Consider the following 25,501-nt stretch of genomic DNA (forward strand, 5'->3'; position numbering starts at 1 on the left):
AAAAAAAGTATATCTAATTTTATTTCAGGGCATAAAAGGATAGTTAACCCCCAGTTCATGGTAGTGAAAGCAATTGCAAGTCCTTACTGAAGATGACTTAAGTAGTGATGCATAGCTTTACAGTTTCTTTTGCTCTTAAAAAGTCAAAGAAGTTATGTTACCGTTTTAGCTGCAACTGAAATAAAAGGTGTTGGGTAAAATATTGGTTGTCTCTTCATTGACTTACTCCTTTTTTAAGAAAGTAAAAATATAGGCAAAAACAGTGGACTAGAGTATTAAATAGTGAAGTCATGAAATCATGTGTGCACCTTTCATTTTGTCAAAAATTGCCTATTGTAAAATTTCCAATTTCAGATACAGAAAGGAAACAAATTTCTCATTTTGTAAAACTGTGGTAAGAAAGTATGTGTTAGTTTGAGAATTGAATTTTCGATATTAACCGCTGCCACTCTCTTTAAATGAAACATAGTACTAAGCGTGTTATTAGGGCGATCAGTATTTGACATGATGATAAAAATGGTTTTTTTTTTAAAAAAAAACTCGTAAGGCTTAGTCGTATCTTCTTTTAAGTTTCGTATTGGAAAGTTCAATACCATTAACTTACATTCGAACACTTCTTGAAGGCTGCCTCTTAACTGTTCTGGTAGTCCATAAAGTGTGTTATATTATTTTATATTCTGCCCGATATTTTTTAAGAGAGGAATACGAACCTTTCTGTCCAGCTCCCGTCTTCCCGGCGGCAACACCACGAATCAACCCTCCCTCGCCGTCTTGAGTGACGCCAGTTAGAAGTAGAAAGGCAACGATGAATAAAAACGTTTGGATCTTTATTTTTTTGTTCACTTTTTTAGCACAAGCGTGCTTGTAACGATATATATTTTTTTGGTCTATTTGCTACCCCGTTACTTATGGATATGTCTCGCCCGTGTACGTGTGATTAACATAGTTTATGCAGACAAGGTTAACACTTCACGAGAAATAATACTGCATTACTCCCACCTAAACTAATAATTTTATGTGGGTTGCACTTGAAAACAAGAAGTAAGTAAAACGTACACGTATAGCTTAACTCAAAATAAATTTATTCTACCAACAAAATAAAGCCTTGTTATTAATTACTGGGACGTATTATTCTGATAAAATTATGTTGAATATTTTTTTTGTTGTTATTTCATTATTCGATTTTAAAACGTCGGCAATTTGAAGCCCCTGTCAAATATCTACTTGTTCATAGATTGCGCACTAAACAAATTGCTGACGTGTGTACGTGTGGGACAAATTAAAAGGCTTGTCCGGACTGGTTTACGTCAACTCGTAGTCCGACCCTACACGTCTTTTTGCGGTATTTTTTTCTCCTATAGGATTGCACCAGAAGTGCCCTTTGGTGATATGATAAAAAATATAATTGTGTCAACTTCAACACATGCTACATTCGGACACGTGTTCAATTTAGCGTTCGAACAGGCGTGAGCTTTTTAATCCAGTATTTGCTATAGATGACTAACACGTTTCCTCTTCAATTCATGTATACACGATAGCGACACTGCAGTGCAAAGGTGAGGGGCTTGTAAGAGGTACTCTCGCCTAATAAGCGATTTTTGACAAGTTTAATTTGAAAGCATACCTAGGTGCCAAGACGTCTAACAGTAATGGTTTTATAATGGGGTTGAAAAGAGCGCTTGAAAAATCTGACAAGTGACATTCATTCAATCAATCAATTCAATCTGGTTTAAATTCTGAGTAGAAGTCACAGCGACAAAAAAATCAAAATGTGATTGTGTGTCGTGTGTGTGAATTAAAATTTTTCTTGTAACACGCCTCAAAAAAGAGTGAAAGAACAATCACAAGTTGTCCCTGCTAACTAAGCCAAAACTTGGGCCTTCCGATTTCACGCATGCTTTGTTTGTTCAGACTTGTCCCCTGATAGGCTTGTCAAAAAAAGCCAAAGTGCTTACATGAGCCAACTTTGCGTTTCCTCATATAAAATGTTTGTAGCTAATTTTAAAGAAATGTATTAAAAGCTCTCTCGCTTGGGGCGGCTCGGTATGAGGGGGTAACTCTCCTACCAGGGAAGTGGAAGGGGGTGTTTACATGTTTAAAAACTTGAAACATACCGTGTTTAAACTTTGCATGTGTGGCCGTTCCAGTCTACTAGTTAAAAAATCAGATACTTGTGCGAGATTTTATACGAGAAAGAATTCTGAATCGTTGCGGCTACTGGAGCGAACTTGCATCAGAATAACTCGTTCTGGGACGGCATTTTGTGCTGGTATGATATTAATGAGTAAACAGCCATTTAAGGGAACCGGGATGAATTCGTACCGGTATGAAAGTCATTCTAGTATCATGTAAACAACCCCCGCCAGCCCCCATCCCGGGTGGATTTGCCATTGAAAACAAAATAGTTTTGACTCTCACGTGAAAGCTAAATTTTAACATCAAGTTTTCAAGTGCCCATTTTGTCATTTGTCAAGTGCAACACAACTCTAAATATAATACCCACTGAAGTGGTTAATGGTATTTTGTTCTCTTTTATGAAAGTGAATTCATCTTCCTGAAACGTTCAACTTGTCCACCCTAGAAACTTAAATTTCCGCAAGAAATCTTTATAAAAAGATTAAAGACGTAGAATAAATCAGACCATTACTGAGAAACTTGCTAGTACGTTAGTGAGAAAAGAAAATAGGAAATGAAGATTCAAGCCTTTTTGTTTTTTGCTGCCTTTCTCCTGTTTACCGCCTTCGTTCAAGAAACAGAGGGATTTGGGACATTGCCTCCCGGTAAAAGGAATCTCGACAGAAAGGTTTGTTCACCTAGGATAAAAGAACTAAAATTTGTCCATAGAATCGCTCGAGCTCGATTACCGTCGACTGACTTTCCTCTAAATTTTGAGCAAAACTACTGAAGCAAAGAAAACCACATAGATGCTAAATAAAGCGGTGTCAGTCTTCAGTTATCTCATTGTACAGTTTGTTATCTGGATTTCCGGTTCACACGCAAACTAACATTTCGTGCCCTTAATTTCTCTTTAGTTTAAAATAGCAGCCAGGAGCCTATGTGAGACAGCCAGGAGCTTGGATTGTGATGGAATAAGACTGAACAGCTCACCTATGAAAAAGCAGTCGAAACTTATATCTATTTCCTATATATGAACACGAAAATTAGTATTAGTTTAAAGAATTAAGATCTATAATTATCTAATTTTTGGCCGGCAAAAATGTAAAACAAATCATATTGTAAAATTCCAATAGAAGAACAGCAATAAATGACGGTAAATCTAGTGTTTAGTTGGCCATACATAGTTACGCGATGAGTACAAACGTTTAAAAGCAACTACGTAACTGGGCAGTCAATCGTATTGTATTTACAAAGACGCTTCGTTAAATAACAAACTCACACAGGCACTTTCCATTTACCAATCCCTCCCGCCCCACCTTACCCTTCATAAATGTGTGAAACATTATACGGGTAGATAAGAGCCAATTTGAATGTCGTTTGAAATATAACAGTGATACGAAATGCTTAAAAAGTGATTGTTTTTGTTGCAAGACTTTACAGGTTGAATGGTAATAAGTAGATACGTTATGCGTGCATCCATGTGCCTCCTTAATGACCAAAAATTCCCATTTAAATCTGAGATGATTAGATACTGTAAAGCTCTATAAAGCCCCTTTCTCATTTATGCCCCCTCTCTCTCTTACTTATTAGCCTCAATCTGGATGTTTATTTATTTTTTTATTTTTTTAAAAATAATAATAATAATAATAATAATAATAATAAGGTAGAAATAAATAAATTACAGAAGGCTTTCGACACACATCTCTGAAATGAAAGAAAAATTACGTACCCCGAGCAGGATCGAACCCGCGTCTCCCTGTTACTAGTCAGGCGTGATATCCACTACACCATCGGGTCACCACGCTGGATACGTGGCAACTTATAGGTGTGTATTGGATCGGACACGCTTAAGCTGATTGACCGTGTCCGATCCAATACACACCTATAAGTTGCCACGTATCCAGCGGGTGACCCGATGGTGTAGTGGATATCACGCCTGACTAGTAACAGGGAGACGCGGGTTCGAATCCTGCTCGGGGCACGTAATTTTTCTTTCATTTCAGAGACGTGTGTCGAAAGCCTTCTGTAATTTATTTATTTCTACCTTTCCAAAGGCTTTCATGATTTCATAAATATTTCAATAATAATAAGCTCATTCTTCTATTAAGACCCTATCCCCTTCCTAAGATGGTAGATTTCGACAATTTATAGACAAGAAAACAAGGAACACCAAGTGATTTATCCACCATGTTCGTTTTTCGTTTTACTGTTTTGTGAAAATGTGTTATTAGACAGCATTATGTCGTTAAAAAATCCAATTTTTTATTTTAAGTTTGAAATTGACGAGTAATAGCTAGCGGTTCGTGTTTTTGTCTTCTCTCCCCGAAACAAAGTGCTACCGACCTCAGCGAATGAAAATAGCTGCCTGTTGCAAGGAATAATATCATTTTGGCATATGGACAACATCAAAATAATTACTGAGGGAATTTGCAAGGAAAAGCATAATATACTTGAATCTGAATGCTTAATTGCTCGTGATTATCATGAACACAAACTTTTCACAATACTCTTCCTCCTGTTTTCCTCGTCAACAATAAGGTAGCCCTCGAAATTTCAGGCCTTTTTAATTCCTAGTTGCTTAAGCTGTTTACTGGGATTTCTTTTTAATGAGTTCAAATTGTTATATTACATTGTGAGAGTGTTATCTAAGGTTGGAAAGAAGTTTAACCTGGAAACCAATAGAGCAAGAATGTTGCTGGTGTGCAAGAAAAGTTGCATTGTATGTAAATCACACTTCTAAATGTGTTGTAGGGGGTACAATAATTTTCGAGAAGAACTTTTTGTTATATTTCCAACAATTTTTGTTTGTAAATCTTGATGATAACAAGATATTTTTTGCAGCAGATAGTAATACCTGTAAAATCATAGGTAAATGTATACATTTATTTTTTTTTAAAGGAAAGATATAATGATACATAATTGAGTTTATATTTTAAAACTCTTGCTTAAAAAATTGTTGTTTTATAACACCCTCAAAATGAAGCATTCTCTCAAGAACGTAAGAACAAAAGCTCTATGTTGTAATAAAAAAGTACAATAATCTTAACTTTTACGTTACAGTATCATCATACCAATCTTCAATGTTTGAACATTTGAAAAAAGTCAACATGGTATAAATTACTGGTACACGAGTAACGTTTATCTTTGGGCTGCAGCTCTTACAAAGTGTCCCTCTTGTCTTACGGACACAAGCTATTGTCTTTACTCAAAGTATTTGGAATGATATTTTGGAACTCTCGTATTACAAAAAATTGTTTTAAACACCCTCAAAATCAAAATTAAGTATTCTCCTAAAAAAGTAAAAAACGTATTGTAGTATAAAACATAAAGTAAAATAATCTACATTTAAGTTACAGTATTAGGGTGATATTACTAAACCTGTGGAATCTAGTATTATCATGCTATTTTCAATTTACGTGATTCCTATTTTGAAAACAAAATTCTACATTGTTTATTTACTGATATTCCATTAACATTATTATTACATATAATTAATATGGAAAAAACCACACTTGGCTATCCATTGCATCCTTGCAACAGCTAGAAAAATATTAAATATTTTTTCCAAAAAGTAGTCTGGAATTTTTTGATGAATATAAAGAACATCCTCTCATTTTTGCTTATCTGACAATCCAAAACAAAGCCTGCATAGAGTTGGGCTTGCTGAATGAATAAATGATATAGCTGCTTATATAGCGCATTTACAAAGCTCAATGCGCTTTACAATTAGAATTTTGGGATGAGATCGGACATCATCGGACATCATCGTGACATCATCGGACATCATCGTGCCTTACTGCAGCTTTGAGAGAAGAACTGAGCCCAACGTTTAACTCTTTTGTAAAATGTTCAATTTCCTTTGCCTTAGGAATAGAATAACCAAAACAGCTATCAAATTATAGATTTAACTGACATTTCTATTGGTATACAGCGGTTTCTGTTGCTTTTCTCAAAAACAACGCACATATAACTTTTCTCAACGGACACCCAGAGCGCGACGAAAGTATGGCTTAACCTTAAGGTTTTGTTCTGTGTGCATTCCAATGATTGCACTGAGTTCATTTGGTCGAAAGAATGACATATGTTGATATGTGTTGAATGCACAGTTTTAAACATTTTCAACCTAAACAATGATCAAGTGATCAGCTATTTCAACTTAATTTGATGCCAGTTAAAAACGTTTCTAGATGAAGTAATGCAAAAATATATTCTTACCAATAATAGAACACACACACAGCCCGAATATTAGCCACCAGCTCGAGTGAGCGGCTCAAGAAGGTGACTGAAATTCAGGCCAAAGGCCTGGGTAAACTAGGAAATATTGCAGAAACATTGTTCCTTGTCATGTTTTGTAGGTGGCTTAATAAGCGGGAATCAAGCAGAATGTTTTCTTGCCCGTGTGGCTAAAAGGGGAAAGAATGTTCCGGAAACAAGGTGTTATGCATGCGCATAAACTAGTCAACATTGCATCCATGATGGCTAAATTTGCGTCTGAGAAGCAAAAATGATTTTGATCTGAGACAAAAACACTTTCTTGTTTCCGAGAAGCAAAATTTGTTTCCGCAATGTATGTTTCCAGTGCGGCGAAACTGGGAAAATGCAACAGCGTTTCTGCAACAATGTTTTCGTTTAGCCAGGCCTTTTAAACACACAAAAAAGCAACCACAAAGTGTTGATCTCAACAGAGTAGCCTATATACATGTGTGCTTTCCATTTAAAGTTCCTTTCTACAATAAGGAGAGAAACCTCGAGCCCTGTTGGCAATGAGGTCATCTTCCGTCATCCACAAGTGAAATCGGACCTCCTTCAGGAAATTACGAAAGGCTTTGTGTTGTTTAAGCGGAAAGTCTCTCTCCATACGTTCATTATCGTAATGAACCAGCTGGTCGTTGTTTTGTGTTCGGAATGGACCATATGCATGAACCTGTAGCTCGTATTTTGCAACATGGTGGCGCACTAAAATGTAGTGTTTTAGCCATTCATCAGTGCTGTCCTGAAGTGTTTGTGGGTGTCTTAGTAGTCTGTAATGCCTGTCGGTTAGAATGGACTCCATTTCCTGTAAGTTTCGTTTCAGCTTTCCTATTTAAGAGGGTAAAATTTTATGTAAGTGTTGTATTTTACCTCCAGCTACATGTAGTACGATCTGAAATGTAGTGATTTTTGAAATGCACCATTTAGAAAGCAACCCACTGGTAAGAGTTTTTTTTATAAACGTTAAAGATTTCCTTAGATAGATAGAAACTTTAGATAGAAACTTTATTGAAATGTCATAAACCACCTAGCTGGGGAAAACTCCCCCACTAATACAGGGACATAACAAAAAAGGGTTAAAATAAAAGAAAATGCTAAAAAACTATGGCTATTTACAATAATTAAATTTAAATCTAAGTTAAAATATAATACAATAATACATAATTAAAAATTCTTTAGGAGGAGCAGAGCGGACAGCCTCTGCACCCATCATCTAATAATGCATCAAGATTGTTAAGATTTCTGATGTTCGCCTTAAAAATGCTGAGAGATGTGGCCTCTCTTATGCTCTTTGGTAATTTTGACCACAATTTGGGTCCTAAATATCTGATCGAGTGTTTACCGTATTTCACCGAGTTAAACCTAGGCATTGTAAAGTCAGATTGTCTTAAGTTATACGTACTGGAGAGAGATAATAGGGGCATAACTTATGTTTAACTTTATACATTAGAATAGAGAGGTCTTGAAGTCGTCTATTAAGTAATGTGTTCCTTGTTTATTAGACTTTCCTATAAGTTTGGCTTACGATGCCACAAGCGTTTCCAACATAACAAAGAATTATAACTAAATTATCGCAAACTACATGCGAGTTTTAGAAGATATGATGATAGTTTTTTTATCGTGTCAAGATTTAACCATGGGAAACTGTTCATAATTTGCAATGCTACGGTCGAGAACGCGAGCTAGGGGTTTTAATTAAGAACTCGAGCTACCAATTTATTACAGCTTATAAAAGCGTGCCTGAAAAAAAATGCGACTTCTAATGTGTGCTTTAAATTGTTTGCTAGGTGGAACGCGGAGGACTAGAAAGATTTATTAATAGCTTCACCCTTGAAAAAGGTTTCGTCAGTCGGCACTATATGATGAGTGTCCCAAGGACTTTTCCGGCCAGGATTGAACCTCTTTTGAAAGAGATATTCCTTGACATTTTTTTAGCTAGCATGTAAAGTTATTGGCCAGCGAAGCGAAAAAGAAATAAATCTCTAACTGTTTTTAAAAGAGTTAACATGTAGCTGTAATTAACACAGGTCCAGATTTTAGGGTTTAAGTTCATGTATTTCTGCGATAAATTTAAAGCTGTTTAACTAAAGCTTGAGTTTAGAAAATTGTTTTACCAATGTTGTAGCCAGTATTCGAATAAGCCTCCAGTTTTTCACCAGTGATGTCAATGGTGGATATCGAAGCAACTGTAAGAAGTAACAGAACATTCAGTGATTAATAAACGAAGCACACTGATTCAGAAGTTTAATTTTTTTATCTGTAGCAATGATAAAGAAGTCCTGTTTAAAAAATGGGAAATGTTATCTTGATAGACCGCTATCTTGTGGATAAATTGGATAGCATTTTGCGCTAGTTTACTTGATAGTGTTTCTCCTGGTAGATGGCATCATCTACGCCTTGAACAAACGTAAAGTTAAAATACTCAGGCCTTGTGCATCAATTGGTTACTTAAAGGGAAACTGTCACAACGAATTAGTGCTACTTAAAAATGCATTGAAGCTGTTGGTTAAAATTGGAAATCCAATAATAGTCGCCTGGAATTGGGTCGACGTTTTGAAGTTTGACGGTATTACTTGAAAAAAACACTTAAAAGCTATTGACTACGTTTATTTACATCTTGAAGAATGAATTTAAGCCTTTCTTTTGTTGTTTAAAGGTTATGTTGTTGATCCCTGATCATAGTTTGCACAAGTCTTGGGAGATTTAATAAAAATAATAATAATAATAATAATAATAATAATAATAATAATAATAATAATAATAATAATAATAATAATATACTTAATTGACCACTCCCCGAATGAGGCTTTTCAGGGTCAATGTGAAACAAATATTGTAAACAAACATAACATGGTTAAAAATCTCAACTGGCAGGAGGCAGACCAGTTGACTATTTACAAGCGTAGCCGAAGAGTTGAACTCGGGTGACCGAGGACAAATCCAATTAGTGGTCAGAACAGGACTTGAACCCGCGACCTCCGGATTTCAAGTCCGGCGCTCTAACCACTCGGCCACAATGACTCCTTAGATCTCGCGTGATACTGCCCCTTTAACTATCCTGATTAGGGTATTTAGAAAACCAATTTTATTCTCTCTTCACAAGATCTGTTCTTGCACTGCTCGCCTGCTTGTACATGTGAGAAATCCCATACTGTTGAGGTAGCTGTATACAAGGTCCATGCGGTTGCAAGAAATAGAATACGGGAAATAAAACTGTTGTGTACCACGTTTTCCTCCAAATACAAAAACTCATGCATCTACCTACCAGGTATTATAGAATTTACAAAAAGAAAGTCTGCCCCGTCGGTGTCTGTGAAATCTGTCAGCCTGTGCGGCGCTGCTAAAGAAAAAAAAACACATACAAATTTAATTGCACATTGTATACGCACTGTGTAACTGATCGGCTGCCGTGAAGCAAAAACAGTGTTCTGTTGGTTCAGGTTGGGGTATTCGATTCCAGACCAACAGTTTCACTTCATCATCATCATATCCTTTATTTAATCACGATAGGGGTTTTAAGCACAATGGTTCTGGGGCCGTGTATTAAACTAAAGTGATAGTTGACGAGGCCGAAGGTCGAATCAACTATCACCTCTTATAGTTCACCACTAAATTTTCTCCGATTCTGATTGGTTTAAATTGAACACGTGACGCGATAGTGCCCGTCCGCCGGAGGGCACTATCAGCCCATAGTGCCCTCCCGAGCGCATCCGTGCACTTTTTTGTAAACAAGCGTGCCTGCAGACAAAAAAACCCAACCAAATTCACTGCATTTGGTGGGTTTCTTGTTTGGTTTTGTTTCGTTTGTTAAATTTCGGCTTTCAATTGAGTTTTTTATCCTGAAAAGTTAAAATAATCCACGATGCTTGTTTTTGTATGGGCGCGCGGAAGAAAATTTAGTGGCGAACAATAAAAACAATAGAATTTTTGTCTCGGAACTATCGGTCTGATAGTTGCCCCTTGGAAATTTGATGTTCTTAAAACTAGCATATAAGCCCTCGAAGCTTCGCTTCTCGGGCTAATATTTGTTTTAAGAACATCAAATTTCCGCGGGGCAACTATCAACCGATAGTTCCTCGACAGAAACACTCTATTGTTAAAATAGTCCCCTCCGCGGATGAACTCTGTCGCGTCACGTGATCAGTTAAACCAATCAGAATCGGAGAAAATTTAGTGGTGAACTATAATGGCTGATACAGTGCAGTAGCTCAGCCAATCGGATTGCAGTATTTGCATTAGTAAAATAGTGGAATACTACTAAGAGCTTTTGTGCATTGCTAATCAGATATGAACCTACCAGGTTTTATTTTATGTGCAGGGAGATATTCTGAGCCACCGGTGCCAATGTAATCTATCGCTGGGTCCCCTGTTGAAAAATCACAATACATTCGAATTAGAGCAGTTTTCAATTAAGTGTCGTAAAACCAAAACCAATGTAATCACTCTAGCCAATCAAAAAGATCACAGACAATCCAGTGAGCCAATCAAGACTCAAAGCAAATACATGTATTCGGTACGAAGAGCGGGAAAACGTGAGTGCGCGAGTCGTGATTGGTTTTGGTTTTACTTCTGATTGGCTAAGAAAGTGGCGCGAGAGTTTTAAACCAATCACTAAGCGTAGTAATTCAAAACCAAAACAAACGCAAATTACCTTCGACACTCAAGTGAAAACCGCTCTAATGTGCACATTGTACAGTCTGAGGACTGATTCGCTGACGTATAGGAGTCACAGCGGTCTGTTGGTTGGGATATTCCACGTTGTTTCCTGGTAAGAGTTCTTATGTTTTTTTCGTAACCTACACACTTTGCTGTCAAAGTCCATCTTCCCATCCTTTTTAATAGAATATGTATTGTTGAAGCATTGGGCGGAGCAACAAATTTGCTGTTGACCTGTCGTATACTAGCTGTGATAGACTACCCATTCTAAGTTATAGTGACCACGGCAGAAGTGCTCGATAATTAATACTAATTATTTTTAAATTTTAACTGTCGACACTTACACTGAACAATGAGTAAGTCTCTTATTTCGTACATAATGTCAAAAGATTTGGAACAAGAACAAGCACCAGAGGAAAAGTACTAAACTAAATGCCCAAATGCACGTGGGAATTGTGTTAACTCGAGTGCTTGCACAGGTTTCTCAGGAGGGAATGGCCAGAATGCCATAGACCATCATGAAGAAACGAAATACGGTGAAACCCCACGAGTAAGAACCTAATATTTAAGAACCTGTTAGGCTAAAATGTGCAAATTAGACCCCATTCTTATAAGGACCTATTTAGCCTCAAATTTGAAAACGAGTATTTTTTTTTCTAAAATTGATTATAAAAGGTTTGCTTTTCGGAAATGAGTCTGGACAAATTAAACAATACTGTGCCTGTATATTATGTCATATTCTAAATGATAAGTATTTACATAAGCACTTATGTGGTATGCAACTTACATACAAGTAATAGGCTGAATACGGCCACTAAAAGTCCTATTAGTTTTTTATTAAGAACCTGAATAGCTTAAATGTGTGTTAACTACCATTTATATACAAACCTGTTTAGCCTAACCTGGAAAAATTAGGTTCTTACTCGCGGGTTTTTACTGTAAACGAAATGATTTTAGCCGTTTTGACTATGGGTGCTGTGAAGACGAGTCACCATGCTGACCATGCTTAGGCAGACATTGAAAACTGATTCCCGTGCATTTCTTTTATGCTGTTCTTCTGTTGTTAGTAAAGTGGCAATCTAAAACATTCTTACCATATTGTAGAGACTTGTCAACCAGTATATTTAGTACTTTCCATTCCTTTGGATTGTAGCCAAGCGTGAAAAATATACGCAAGATCAGTAAGGGAAGAAGCCTTGGTGATGCCAAAAACTGTTGAAAAAGAAGAAACTCTGTTAAAGTTTGCTAATCCATGGGATTGGATAAACGTCTGAAAAAAAAAACCAAAAAATTACCAGTCGAGAATAAAATGATAATATAATAATAATAATAATAATAATAATATACGATTTAATAACAGTGTATCTACATAGTGGCTCTTCGTAGTTCTCTTACTATCTAAAGGGTTAAAATACTCTTTTTTCTGTGTACTTGTGTGTACAGGCAATGATAGGATCCTCGCCGCCAGCCATCAATTTAAGCAATTTGGGAAAGAAGCCTGATAAAAAATCAACGCTTGAACAGGATTCAAACGTGTCAGCTCCGCTATACTGGTAACTGGGTGTACACTCGGTTTGGCAACTGCCCTCACTACCACTTTATTCTCCCATTTTACATCAAGAAAAACTTTGCACTCTGTCATCCAGAACCGCTCGTTTATTTCTCGCTTGGTATCTTACACGTAAAAGACACCCTTAAAATGAGTTTAGAATTTATCAACCTAAGTGACAGCAACAGACAGACAGACAGACAGACAGACAGAAGAAGAAGACATACATACAGACAGCCAGACAGGCAGACAGACAGACAACTATAAGACATCGTGAGGCGCGGTGGCCTTGTGGAAAGCCCACTGTACTCCGGATCGAACGGTCCGGGTTCGAGCTCTGGCCAGAATCACTGCGTTGTGTTCTTGGGCAAGACACTTCACCCTTATAGTGCCTCTCTCCAACCAGATGTATAAATAAGTAACGGCGAAATAATGCCGGGGGCAACCCTGCGATGGACTAGCATCCCGTACATGGAGGAGTTGAAATATTTCTAGTAGCTTAATACTTCAGAAACCGAGATAAGCTCAGGCGGTATGGGCCACTTGCCTCGACGCAGACTTTACCTTACCTTAAGTGACAGCAAAGCATAACTCTTAACAATCACTCCTCGCACGTTTACATGGTAATAATCTCTGGGGATGCACCCTTAAAATGTTGTTCTTTAAGATGTAATTACCCTCAAGTGACATGCATGTTCTACATGTTTACATTAGTTACCTCATCGACGGTTCCAAATAGTGATTGTGCCATTAAAATCGCGATAGTCTTGGGCTCTCCATATCTCTTGAGCATATCACCACAACTCATCCAGTGCTGTGTGCCATCCACACGTGGTGGGATTTTGGCTGCAAGGTCAGACAAAAGGAGGATTGTTTAAGGGACTGTGTCACGACTAAGTTAATTTCCTGTTATCAAATTTTGCCAAACATTCAATATAAAACTAAATGTTTGCAAAGACATTAATTCTATGATTTTAAATGACAAAACCATAGCTTCATTGCAGCCAAATGTGTCTCCCGGGCGTTAAAATTTAAAATTACAAGCAGACAAGATTAACTTTGAAAACTGTTCTGATGGACCATTTCTCAAAAACCCATATCGCAATCCGTTTCAGTCTTCGTCACTTTTGGCCATCCGTACCTTGTTTTGCATTGGGTGTGTTATTTAAATATTCCTTCACTGACACGGTCTCTTAAATGGTGTGATACAGTACAGTTGACTTTTAATAAATCACCCTCCCTCATTGAAGCATCTCCCCTCAAGTCCAACCTTTTCCCCTTAAATCAGCCAAATAGAATATTTGATTATGAAATGACAGAAGCTATTATCTTTTTTTCCAATAAAAAACTTCATTAAAAGAAAGTATGTAATTAAGAACCACATTTTATTATAGTGTTTCAACTTCAATAAAGGTATTGGGTATTGGTGGGGTTGGAAGGTAAACCTGAGCATTTCGTCAGGTCACCCTATAGCTAGCAAGGTAAATGGTAAGGTGCAAAAGAGGCCAAAGCTTTTAAATCAAAAACGTTCTATAGGCTTAAACTTAATTACGTAGGTAAGTAAGTAAGTAAGTAAGTAAGTAAGTAAAATACTTAACTAAAAACTAATATTAACAAAGATGAAATATAAAAATAAAACATCAAAATAGTGCGAGACTGAGTCCATGCGTCCAGCTGTTTCATTTTTTCTAAATGAAATTCATACAAATTTCTTAACATTAAATCAAGATTTCTGTTGCACGCTTTTAAACAATCCTAAAAAAAATACGATGTACTGGGTGAAAAAACGTCTCTGCCAAAAAAATCACCTGAAAATTTGTAACCCTCAAATGGCGTTCCCCTTTCCAACCCCATCGTACCAATAGAAATGAATACCCCCTGGGATTTATATCTCTTGGCAAATGAAAGAACTCTTAAAGTGAAATGGGTTGTCAGGGCTCAATGTTGGACCTCTTGATGTGGAACTCAATACTCTAACCTGCTCAGGCCACTCCACCTATAATCTTCGAAATATTTAAAAGAGTTAGGTTTAGTCATAGTTTATCAATCCACTTACGCTCAAAGATGTGACTGAATGCTTGTAAAAAGCTGAGCACAAACGCCCAGAGGACTGGGTTGAAGTACCAGTGTATGAGCTTGAATGCATTGAAGAACTTCACATGATCTGATGACTGGTATGTGAAGTCCCAACACTGTGTGCAGTTCAAAGGGTGTGGCGAAGAATTCTCAATAGACATTTGAAATGTAATGTTTCCAAGAATGTACAGGACAGTCATTGGCACGATCGTGAAAAACTAAAAGTAAGAAAATATAAGAATTGCATAGGTTTCAATTAATCTGTACAAAATCCTGACACGTGTGATTTAAGCCAAGGAAAACAATGGCGAAGAATCGAAGGGCCAACCTTTCAAAGCGGTACCTAAACAAAAGTCCCATCTTAAAGAGATAAAAGATATGGTTTGGAGTGTCCAAACTACCCTAAAAGAAAGTTACACAGCTAGAAAACAGAAAGACGGTAGACAAACTGGCTGAACGTTTCCTTATTCACTTAAAATTTGGTTAAAGTCGGAAGAACTCGGATGATCTGTTGATTTGAGAAGTACTCGGTTATGATAGTTTTCAGGAATCTCTTCCTCGCCATGTCAAAAGAACCTTGATATAACTTTGAAAACTTCATGCAAGGCCATGATCTAGTCGTCGAACGTTTTATCAAACGACAAAAACTGCGTTGTTTTAGTTCACCGAAAGGTCTCATGCGTATAGATTGAATGGTCGCGAAACTCCGGTAACGCTTATTTGGAAACCGATACATGAAGGATGATAAGGGGCCATCAGTCTAACCGTCTAAATAATTTTCCTTACGCTCCAAGTCCTAATCAAGTCTGCTCCAGGCGTTCGGCTAGTTAGGGAGCAGCGCGAACAAAGACGCATAAAAAAAGGCTTGGGCTTGTTGTCTGGTAACATGGGCGCGAAAGAGTTTAGGATAAAGCATACATACCCCCATGAGAGGCGTATTCTGGATCAATCCCCATAAAGTGTACCAAAACCAAAGTATCAAAGCCAGAACAACAGACCCATTTGGAACAAACACTTCAATGTTGCCTTGCGTGTAACAGCCTTGGAATCTCCACTGTGCAAAGAAGGTTAACATCATCATCACAATGAATGGCTGAAATGAAAAGATTAACAAAGAAAAACTTAGCTATGGGAAATGCAACTAAATGCAACAGGCCTGTTTTGAACTTCAAGTTTTTACGTTATTTTTGCGTTCGACTAAGGAGAATGCATCATTATGCAACGGGGATGGAGATGGACTCATAAAACAATGATGGTGGTACGTGTCGAAGGCAATCAGTTTCAACGAAAGACTTATAACCATCGACTGACAAACACTGGACTTTGAAGATGACTTCTGTTCAGGTTGTCGAAACGTCAGTCACGAAAAACAGTTCTTTTCAGGATTATCCATCGCATTTCTGAACTACAAAAATTTATCTTCTTGTCCCTGAATGCACTTCTGTAATCTCTGATTACTGGTATAACTTTACTAACTTCCTGAATCCATTGATGATCTACTAATGGCAACTATCCACCAAATAAATATAATTAACCTGTGAGAATGTGTTGGCACAACTAACTAACTTATCCAAGAGATCGATCGTGAATCACGTTATCTATCCTTTGAACAAATGCAGAGACCTGACGTTTCATTTTTTTTTTCTAACGTTTTCTGATTGTTTGTTTTATCTTTAATAGTTTTGTACTATGTTTTTGAGCATTACTGTACCTGTACTCACCATGGATTCCTTACTCAACCTATTAGTGAAACAACTTAAGTCATTATAAACATACCATGCATAGATAGTGTCCAAACTTTGTCAGAAATCTGAGGTGGAATATTTCTAACAAGTACAGCTGATAGTATAGACTCAGACCAGTCACATTTGTCAGCGGTGCTACAAGGAACATGGCCAAGAATCTTGTGAAGCAGTTTGTAGGCCGCATGATTGGATCACAGCAAGTTTGCCAACGAGCCATCTGCCAAGTGTCTGGCCAGTATCGTTCAGCGGGGTGTATCTGCGAAGTAAAAGAAAGCCAACTCTCATCCTCAAAAAAAAATAATAATAATAAGCTGACACTTCAATGGGCGACAATATGATGACACATTGCTTCTATAAATTCCATTTTCCTCTTATGGCACGCAGACTTAGTTCTAGTTAACGGGAATCTCGAGCTAATGCTCGGGACCCGGCCTCGAGTTCGAGATAATCGAAAGTTCGAGGTATCTGGGGTTCGGGATAATGTTCCTCTGCGTTTGATAGGATGCTCCCGGCATTTTGTGTACGTATTGCCCTCGAACTCCCCGCGGTGGAGAGAGGACGGGAATTGCGTGAGCGCCCTGTCTATAATCTCAGCAATCCTAGCCAGGGTGCTTGAAACAGAATCTAGTGTAGGAGTAATATAATAGTCCAACCTACCACAATGAATAATGAATTAAAACTGATATAACTTTGTTACAGTTACCTTTGGCGCTGGATCCTCATCATCATTTGTAGTTAACATATCCACACTTGTACTTGGACCTCCAGAATCGTGCAGCCTTCCTCCATATGTGCGATGTCGAATTTCGTCTCTTATTTCCTCATTGTGCACAATTAATTCGTCCCACAGTGCATCTAATAATAGCAATAAAAAGAATAGATGCTAAATCAATTTTGGCTTTTAACCGTCTGCGTAATGGTACACCAGGGAGGTTTGCTACGTACGAAAGGAGCTAGATTCTATTGATCTCTTACGCTTCTTTTGTGCTTAGCAAACCTCCCGCTAAAATCATAACTCAAGTGCACGCTGAACCGTTTACCGCTGTTTATTTAAGGGCTAGTGATACTGTACCGGTAGAAGGTTTAGATTATGTAGTTTTATATGGCATGTACTTACGATTGTAAACTCTGTGATTGACATTATACTGATCCTCATCCTGTTCAGTAACTACACCGAATTTACCATCTTTGTTGCAGTATGGAACAACAAATTTAACCAACCCACTAGGGTTCCCCAACACATCATTTGGCAATAAAAGTTTTGCCTGTGCTCGAAAACTTGTGCAACTTTTATCTCCTGGCCTGATCTTTCTCAAAAAAGTTGGAAGTCCTGCTAGCTTTATCTACAAGAAAATCGTGAGAACGTAAGCATGATAACTGTCATTAGTTGAGTTAATAGCTATCAGAAATCATCTCATTTGCCCTAAAAGGCATGAGAAGAAGAAACAATGAAGAATTCCAATAGTAGTAAGTGAGGTTGAACTCCCCACGCTTCTAATTCACTGGTGAAAACACATCAATGATCTATAAGAATCTTAAAGAATCTTTCAAATTTCTTTAGGAATCTTTGAGATCTCTCAGTTTAGGATCTTTTCCAGGTCTATCAAAACCTGGAGAGATCATTTTCAAAAGATTTTAAGAAGATTACGGAGGTTTTTCCACTAGGGAGGCATTATGCTCTTGTGCTCATCATGCAATGTTTTCTCCTAAGTAGCCATGAGTGACGCAAAATCATTTCCACTGTGAGAAACAGAGGAAAGATAGACATTCGTCTTACTTATTAAGGCGGTTAAATGGTGAAATTTTCTTTCTGATAACTTAAGATTTCTCCATGACTTAGGTGATACCAGAAGCTCATACAAGTGTTAACGTTATGGTCTGGAGTTTATGACATGGGGCAGAAGTGAATCACAGGCTCCTGCATAATAATAATTAAAACATATTTATACAGGATGACCATTTCAGTTATAAAAACTGCTATCAACATGGGTCCTGCATGGGGTTAATTGTCAGTTCATGCGTATACTAAAATAAATGCCATGTCAACTGTCTGCTTTAAAATGTATCAACACTGCTATAAATACATGTTTATCATTCGGTTTGAAATTCACCTCATACTGATCCTCATCCTTATCCTCAAAGAGAGGCAGAACAGGACTTTCCCATGCCGCAGTGGCCTCACCCAAAGCTTGGCTCAGGTTGCTGCGTGTCACTGGCTTGCAGTCTGTACCAAAGTCAACAAATAGAACGACTGTGTCTCCGATGTCAGCAAAGTCAGGAAAGTGATTCCCGGATGAACACATGCGCACCAATGGCTTGTGGTGATGGCTGGAAGATCGAGGTTGTGGTGTACTACAGCAAGTTCCCATTGTAATGCCAGTCTCTGGAACTCAAAACCTGGGATAGGACATTTTGTTATTACTCCAAGTAAAGGATGGACCATTTAAGTTTTGAAGGGGTGGTGGGAGGTAGGGTCTTATACCAAAATCTTCCGTGAATGATTTGAATGAGAAGCTTTAACCCTGCCGAGGCGTTTGGCACCTTGCCGCTTTGGTAAATTACTTTTGTACCAAAATTTCAGAAGGATCTATAATAAAAGCCACTCTAACAGAGCTTACCACGAACATCAAGTTAAGAAAGGTGTTTTGAGTTTTATCGAAACACAAATGTGCGGGCAATTTTCTTTATTATATTGTCTATGATGACAAATCTTTCAAATGCTTGATAACTTTTGTTAGGCTCTGGCGCTTTCGTTGGCACTAGTCTACTCGCAGCAGTCCCATTATTTCTAACGCAAGCTAGTTAGCGCATGCGATATCTTAATAAGCAAGCGGCAAGCAGATATTGCACTTAGACTGGTTTATAATTTTTTTCTCCTTTTGATGTACATGATGTTTTTGGTTTCCGAAAGGGGTAACAAGAGTGTAATGCTCAGAGCGATTACCGAAGGGCGAAATGCCTTAACAATTGCCACGCATCAGTTAGGTAGTAACGTACATTTCTTACATTAAGGTGTAGACGACGTCTTGCACGAAGGGTAGTTTACAAAGAAGTACCAGAGGCAACCAATTATCCAATGGCTAATTTTCAATAGGTTCACTAAATGCTAGGATGCGTGTTATACAGGGATAAAAGTGTTCTACCTCGACGATTCTGACCAGCCAAGATTCGCACAAACCTATTTTGTACGAGAACAGTCGGACACAGATGAAATTAGTAGTCTAATCCGACAATTCTGGGATATTAAGAATCTCAGCTCATCACGTGAGCGTCACATTCTGAATTCTGACCACCAATGTGAATTTGAGCAAGTTGAAAAATCCCTTAGGTACGTGGATGGACAATATCAAGTGGCAATTCCATGTAAAAAGAACGATCCCAACCTACCAGACACCTATGCTATGGTGCTGCGCAGATTGTGCAGCACGGAGAAGTGTTAACTGAGGAAGTCGAGAGCTCGCAGCAGCTTACTCAAAGAATTTCACTTAAAATTTGGAGAATGCTACATTAGTAGCTTTGGAAAGATCGGCTCAAACAAGTGCGACCGTCAAAAACATGGTACCTACCACATTTTCCCGTTTTACGACCGGACAGAACTGCAACAAAGACTCGCGTTGTATTTAATGTTAGTTGCAACCAAGACAAGAGTTGCCAAACTTGCGACAACAAGTATTCCTCGTTTAGAAGTGCTGGCAGTAGTCCTGTGACTAAGACAGGCTGAGTCCGTTTCTATAGTTTTCAGTAGTGCATTGGGCCAAGCAATCTTCTAGTCTAGATGAGTTGTCGGTTTTTATTCGATAGTAACGGTCGAGTTGTAGCTAGTTTGTTTAACATATTGGACGATATTGAAATCCTTGATAACATTTTGGAACCAATAAACGTTTCTTGCAAACAACAATTGCTTTATAACTTAAGCCGTGCATCCGTGCGTAGAAAAAGGAAGTATAAATGGCCAAATTCCATGCCGCAAAAATTATATGACATCTACATTCTATTGATTTAATTTTGATTAAATAGCCAAAACATATATTTGTGTCATAGGAAACCTAAAAATAATGGCCCATTTTTATTAACAATCGATGAATTGCCAAATTAGACCACTGAAATTGTTAACAAGTGTCTTTGGTTGCGGGTGGCTCGGATCGAAATGGGTAACAACTGGTTGTGATAAACTTTAGCTAAACTTTTCAAGTTGTTTCCGCGCGTCTTCAAAAAATCGATTTTTATACCCATGGGTTGATTACTCTTCGCAAATATAAGTTATATCTTCCCTTAGATGTCCAAATGTAAGTTTTCCTTGGGTTTAGTTGCCTACCGCCAATTTCAGAATTGGTTTGACCAAACATCTGCACAACCCCCGTGACGTAGCTCTTTTAAAGACAAACTCTTTTAGCCCGGTTTGGTCACTTGGTGATAAAGCTCTATGAGACTCTGATACAAGAACATAGTTGTCATAATTGCATGGAATCCCTAAAGCAAAAAACAAAACTGAACTTCTGTTTACTCTAAAAACAAAATATATATAGTTTTTCTCCTACAGGGTATCTTTCTTCGAGCGACACAGCCAAAGATCATACGCTTGACGTCACAAGTGAAACACAACTTCTCCCAGCCATTCTTTGGACTAAACCAACGCGAACACAATTATGCATTTTCTCGATTCAATGAATAAATTTTACGCTACAGCGTTCCCTTAAAATGAGTTTGGACTGCGGCCTAACTGCGAACATTTGACAGCCTAGTGCTCCAGTAATTTTAAAATTTAAAAATCTTGCTACATCATTACATTTGCGTATCTTCCAGACGGTGAACAGCTTTTAAAGTATTGAAATGCATCGCAATTTTCAGAGAAACCAGTCGATCGAGAAAGACGAATCGATCGAGAGGTCCTTCAAACCAGTCTTCAATCCAATATCTAGAACGGCTTTTCAAATTAAAGCAATTTTATTGCTAATATTTTCAAGTGTTTCAACACAGTATGAAACGTTTGTTAGTCTTTTAAAAGAGGAAAGTAATTAAGAGTGAAGTATAAAGTGAGGCTGATCTAAAAGCTATCCGAAATACCCCAGTTTCATTACCCATGCAATTCATACGTTCACGTAATGAAATAAATAACAATTTTTCCCGTTTATTCAGATATTTGCTTAGACCACGTCGGAGCTAGTTTCGAAGATTGCCCTATATATTAAATATATTCCGTCAGTCGTTATCAGCAAGTTATGAAAATTTCTTTGTTATCTACAAATACGTTTTGGGCCTTAACGTTCCTAACCGAGCATGAATCACGCCACTCAATTGGAGTCTCCAGGAAGCGCATATTTTAGAGCTAGAACCGTGATCCAAATTGTAAGATTACTTGGCCCTTGAAACGAATCCAAACTTTGGTACATATTTGTGTTGGCATGTTTCTCACTGGGGAGGGTATAGGTATTTAGTAATTTTGATGCACGTATTAAAATGTTGGGTAGTGTTCCGGCTGTTAGAGAACAGATTATATAATGAAAGCGAATTTGCCATCTGATTTCCTGCCAGTTATCCAAGCTTATCCACGAACTAATCGGACTAAAATTACACCAGACTGCAGTTCAAAAACTGTTCTTTCGACGATCGTGAGCGCTGACGCCGGGATGCAAATTGAGAAAATATTTTTTGGTCGGCGACATTCCAGAGGCAGTGCCAAATTCTTCGGTCTTGAGGTTGTATGCCTTGTGCATTAATTTAAAAAATATATATTTGCGAAATGACTAGTATACTCTTTAAATAAAAAATTCCCTTCCATTACACATGCTGCGAATAAAAGCAAATATGGATACGTACGTTCTCCGATTCGGAGTTTGAAATCTGTGGTGGCAATAATGTTTACGTTATGCTACTTGCAAATAAATATTTTCTGTCGTTTCTAGCTGTTACGGAACAACGATTTAGGCGACTTCGGTACACCTTGAAAGCTTTGATGTTTCACCTGCCAAATGCAAGAACTTTCTGGATAAATTTACTCACCGTTAAGCTCCAATCTGCCACTCCAGAGACGAACAACACGTACACGAGGACAAAAAAGCGAGTGAAATTGAAAGTCAGATTAGTTAAGTGGTGCTTGTGTTCTGTTCGACTGTTGCCAAGTTACGAAGAACAGCCTTGCTTTGATATTGGATTACGACAAAAGTGCGGCATCCGCAACTTGCCTCCGGTCACTGCTTTGCCACATTATCAAGATGTGAACGAATGATATTTGGGCCCGAACTGGTCTCTTACTACTCGGAGTAGCCCCTTAGAGCCCTTAGCATTGCTAAAGGCTTTTTCCAATCTGATACACTGAGTAAGGTGAGGTCGGCTTCAAGAAAAAAAAATAGCCAAAAAACAAGAGGCACAAGATATCAGCCCGCTCGCCATCGTAACTACGTGACCACTTCCGTGTTTTGCTGTGTTGCGTGGCATGGCTTGTCGGCAAACAAAACATAACGATCCTTCACATCCGCTTTAAATCTGAAACTCAAGACGCCACTTTAGGGTAAGTGCAATAAGGTTGCCATCGAAAAACGGAAAAGGGAAAAAGTCAAATAGGAATTTATTAAGCCGCGGCATGCATCTGATGCATGAAATTTATTGGTACGAATGGCCTCAAATGCCTCAAAATACGAATAATACAGCATTAAAAAAAGTGGACTCAAAGTGTGCAAGTGTGCAGGTGTATCTTAATATTCCCCGTGGAATGTGATTAACAATTTGTGTCCCTAGATAGCACCCCATTTTTACAAGGGGCTAGATCACCATAGCAAAAACTCAAAACTGAACACTGTAATTTCTGAAAACAAAGTAAATGTTTAGCTTTGCGAAAGGTGTGAAATCACTTACTTTGACTTCTTCCAAAGTTTCTTAAGGTGTCTCAGATCAGCGCACTGGCCGATCTGCAGCAGAAGATTAATGATGTTTAATGAGTAATGAAGTTGTCAAACTTGACATCGAAAAGAAATCATGAATTCTAGTTTTAGTTATCAATTACCGATTAATTGCTGAAGCTTGAAGTTCATATATTTACATGTTTTCATGCACTCAACTACGTGGCGTAAAAGGAATAACAAATTCGTTTGCAATTGTACGTTGTAACTTATTTCATTTGTTATTATACGAGTTTTTGAGCGATATTTTTACTGATTTACCTTCTCAAGCAGCGCAAAAGGAAACTTTCGTGTTAGCGGATGCAAATGTTTTAGTTGATTTTCAGTAATATTGAGTCTTTATGAACTTGATGTCCTTCCTGTTCTCCGCCTACTCGTGCGCACTCATTGTTTGGCTGGTATTTTATAGGAACTATCAAAATATCTTGAACAGGTTAGAATGTGCGGGCCTAGATGCACTTAAAGAGCTTTCATCTTCACCTTCACCTTCCATGTTACAGAAGCCTCGATCTCAGTTGACAAACTTTTGTGATTGACACTTTTTTCGCATTCTAATCGTTCTTTGTGCAGGGAAAAAATTCTCAATTTCCTGTTTGAACGACACATTGCTCCCACATTGGCATAACTACATAACTACAGAATACAGGGCCACTATTGAAGACGGAAAAATCTGGTGGCTCGTTTGGCTCGGTAGTCACTGCCGAGCCAAGATTTTAGCCCATGTAAACGCTATTCTCCTACTTTTTGCTTGTAAACAAGCAAAACAAGTCGAAAAAAACGTGATCAGTTGCTGGTGCAAAATTGGTGGTAAGACAGTCAAAACAAACCAATGATCAAATACTTATAGCGGTTTTCACTTGAGTGTCGAAAGTTAATTGTGTTTGCTTTGGTTTTGCATTGCTACGCTTAGTGATTTGCTTAAATATCTCGCGCCACTTTCTCAGCCAATCAGAATTAAAACCAAACCCAATCGTGACTCGTGTGTCCTTGGTGATTGGCCAGAGTAATTATTTTGGTTTTGGTTTTACGACACTCAATTGAAAACTGTTCTATTTGTAACACGCGGTCAATCAAAAAGTCATAAGCTAGCGAGCAAAGAAATATGAGAAAGTGTACTACATGTAATAAGGGTGGAGCTATAAAACAATTTACCATGTGATTTAAGCAGAGTGATTGTTGATTTAATGCCGAAATTTAAAAGGTACGTTCTTATTATTAGGGGGGGGGGGGGGGGGGGGGATTAAATGAATTGTAGAAAATTAGGATTTCTTGCGTTACATTGATGAATCTCGTTGTCAGGCCTTTCAGTTAGAATGGACACTTAGTAGTGTAAACTATCTACAGTCATCGCGTAGTATTGTGAAAGCAGTAAGGTATAAGGGAGTTTCCTCAATAAGCCTTGCAAGTCGTTTCAGACTTCAGCTCAAGTTAATAATCTATTAATGTACTGTAAGTGGTTTTGGGTAACACAACTTTGAAGGACAATTTAACTAGAACTAACAGCCTTGGCACGAAACACAATCTTTTTAATTTATTAAGGCGACTTTCTTGAACATTGAGCTCGAACCAAGCTAGCAGCACAAGAATTTGGAAACCGGTCACATCCAAATTCGTGGCTAAAAAGAAGCTTCCATAGAGAATGTCATCAAAAACCTTGCGGCCTGTTCCTTAATACAAAGCCAACTTTTATATCGATTAAACGAAAAAGGCTGTTTTAATGATACCGGCGAAGGGCTTGGAGCTTGGAGGATTTTTTACGGCAAGAAAATTGAAGAAAAAAGTTTGTATCGCTGGGAAAAGTGATCAGTAGGTTAAAATACGATCGGCCCTATAGCTTACACATAAACTAAAGACACTAAGAGTAGACGCGAAGTCATGGGAGTTGTACAGACCTTGCTAAAAGTAGACAATGTCGACTCGTAAGAAATCTCTTATTGTTTTTTTAGCAATAAAAAAGGTCTGGCTAGCAAAGACTTAAAAACTCAAATCAACAGAAAATTTCAAGAAAGTTTTTAACGCGACCGATTTCTGTTAGCTGTTTTCCTGGCAAACAAGGTTTCCATCGTAATTTTGAATAAAGGATGTTCACGTTTACGGTTTTCAACTCATGTTCCTTCGCTCCTGGCCAGCTGCAGTGGGCGGAAAGATGCATTAAAGTGATCGACCCTCTGTAAGTGTGCTTTATAATCGTTTACAAGAATTCTCGTTAT

General features: G+C 37.9%; 2 protein-coding genes across 5 annotated transcripts in view; one reads left to right on the top strand and one right to left on the bottom strand.

Annotated features, from left to right (window-relative positions):
• The window catches only part of LOC144652511 (uncharacterized), a 78,650-nt gene extending 78,448 nt beyond the window's left edge, over positions 1 to 202 (top strand). For both annotated transcript variants that reach the window (XM_078512535.1, XM_078512534.1), the window contains exon 18: positions 29 to 202. In XM_078512535.1, the coding sequence (XP_078368661.1) occupies positions 29 to 43 (15 nt within the window). In that variant the 3' untranslated portion in view covers positions 44 to 202. The remainder of the gene's footprint in view (positions 1 to 28) is intronic.
• Positions 203 to 5,064: 4,862 nt separating this feature from the next.
• On the bottom strand, positions 5,065 to 22,729 carry LOC144650355 (uncharacterized). Of its 3 annotated transcripts, none has more exons than XM_078510010.1 (13): positions 22,396 to 22,729; positions 18,507 to 18,792; positions 17,513 to 17,738; positions 17,099 to 17,250; positions 16,427 to 16,651; positions 15,573 to 15,743; positions 14,631 to 14,868; positions 13,293 to 13,420; positions 12,120 to 12,237; positions 10,667 to 10,735; positions 9,635 to 9,706; positions 8,484 to 8,555; positions 5,065 to 7,197 (listed from the first exon to the last, which is right to left on the bottom strand). In XM_078510010.1, exons 2-13 carry the CDS (start codon positions 18,762 to 18,764, stop codon positions 6,833 to 6,835), a joined length of 2,094 nt encoding a protein of 697 aa, XP_078366136.1. In that variant the 5' UTR covers positions 18,765 to 18,792; positions 22,396 to 22,729; the 3' UTR covers positions 5,065 to 6,832. The 3 variants fall into 3 exon arrangements, with proteins under 3 accessions (XP_078366136.1, XP_078366134.1, XP_078366135.1); XM_078510008.1 differs by having other exon boundaries at positions 9,635 to 9,709; XM_078510009.1 differs by lacking the exon at positions 22,396 to 22,729 and adding an exon at positions 19,402 to 19,443 and having other exon boundaries at positions 9,635 to 9,709.
• Positions 22,730 to 25,501: the final 2,772 nt, after the last annotated feature.

This window comes from Oculina patagonica, chromosome 4, assembly GCF_052425735.1.
Source record: "Oculina patagonica isolate OP01 chromosome 4, crgOcupat, whole genome shotgun sequence".
NCBI lineage: Eukaryota > Metazoa > Cnidaria > Anthozoa > Scleractinia > Oculinidae > Oculina > Oculina patagonica.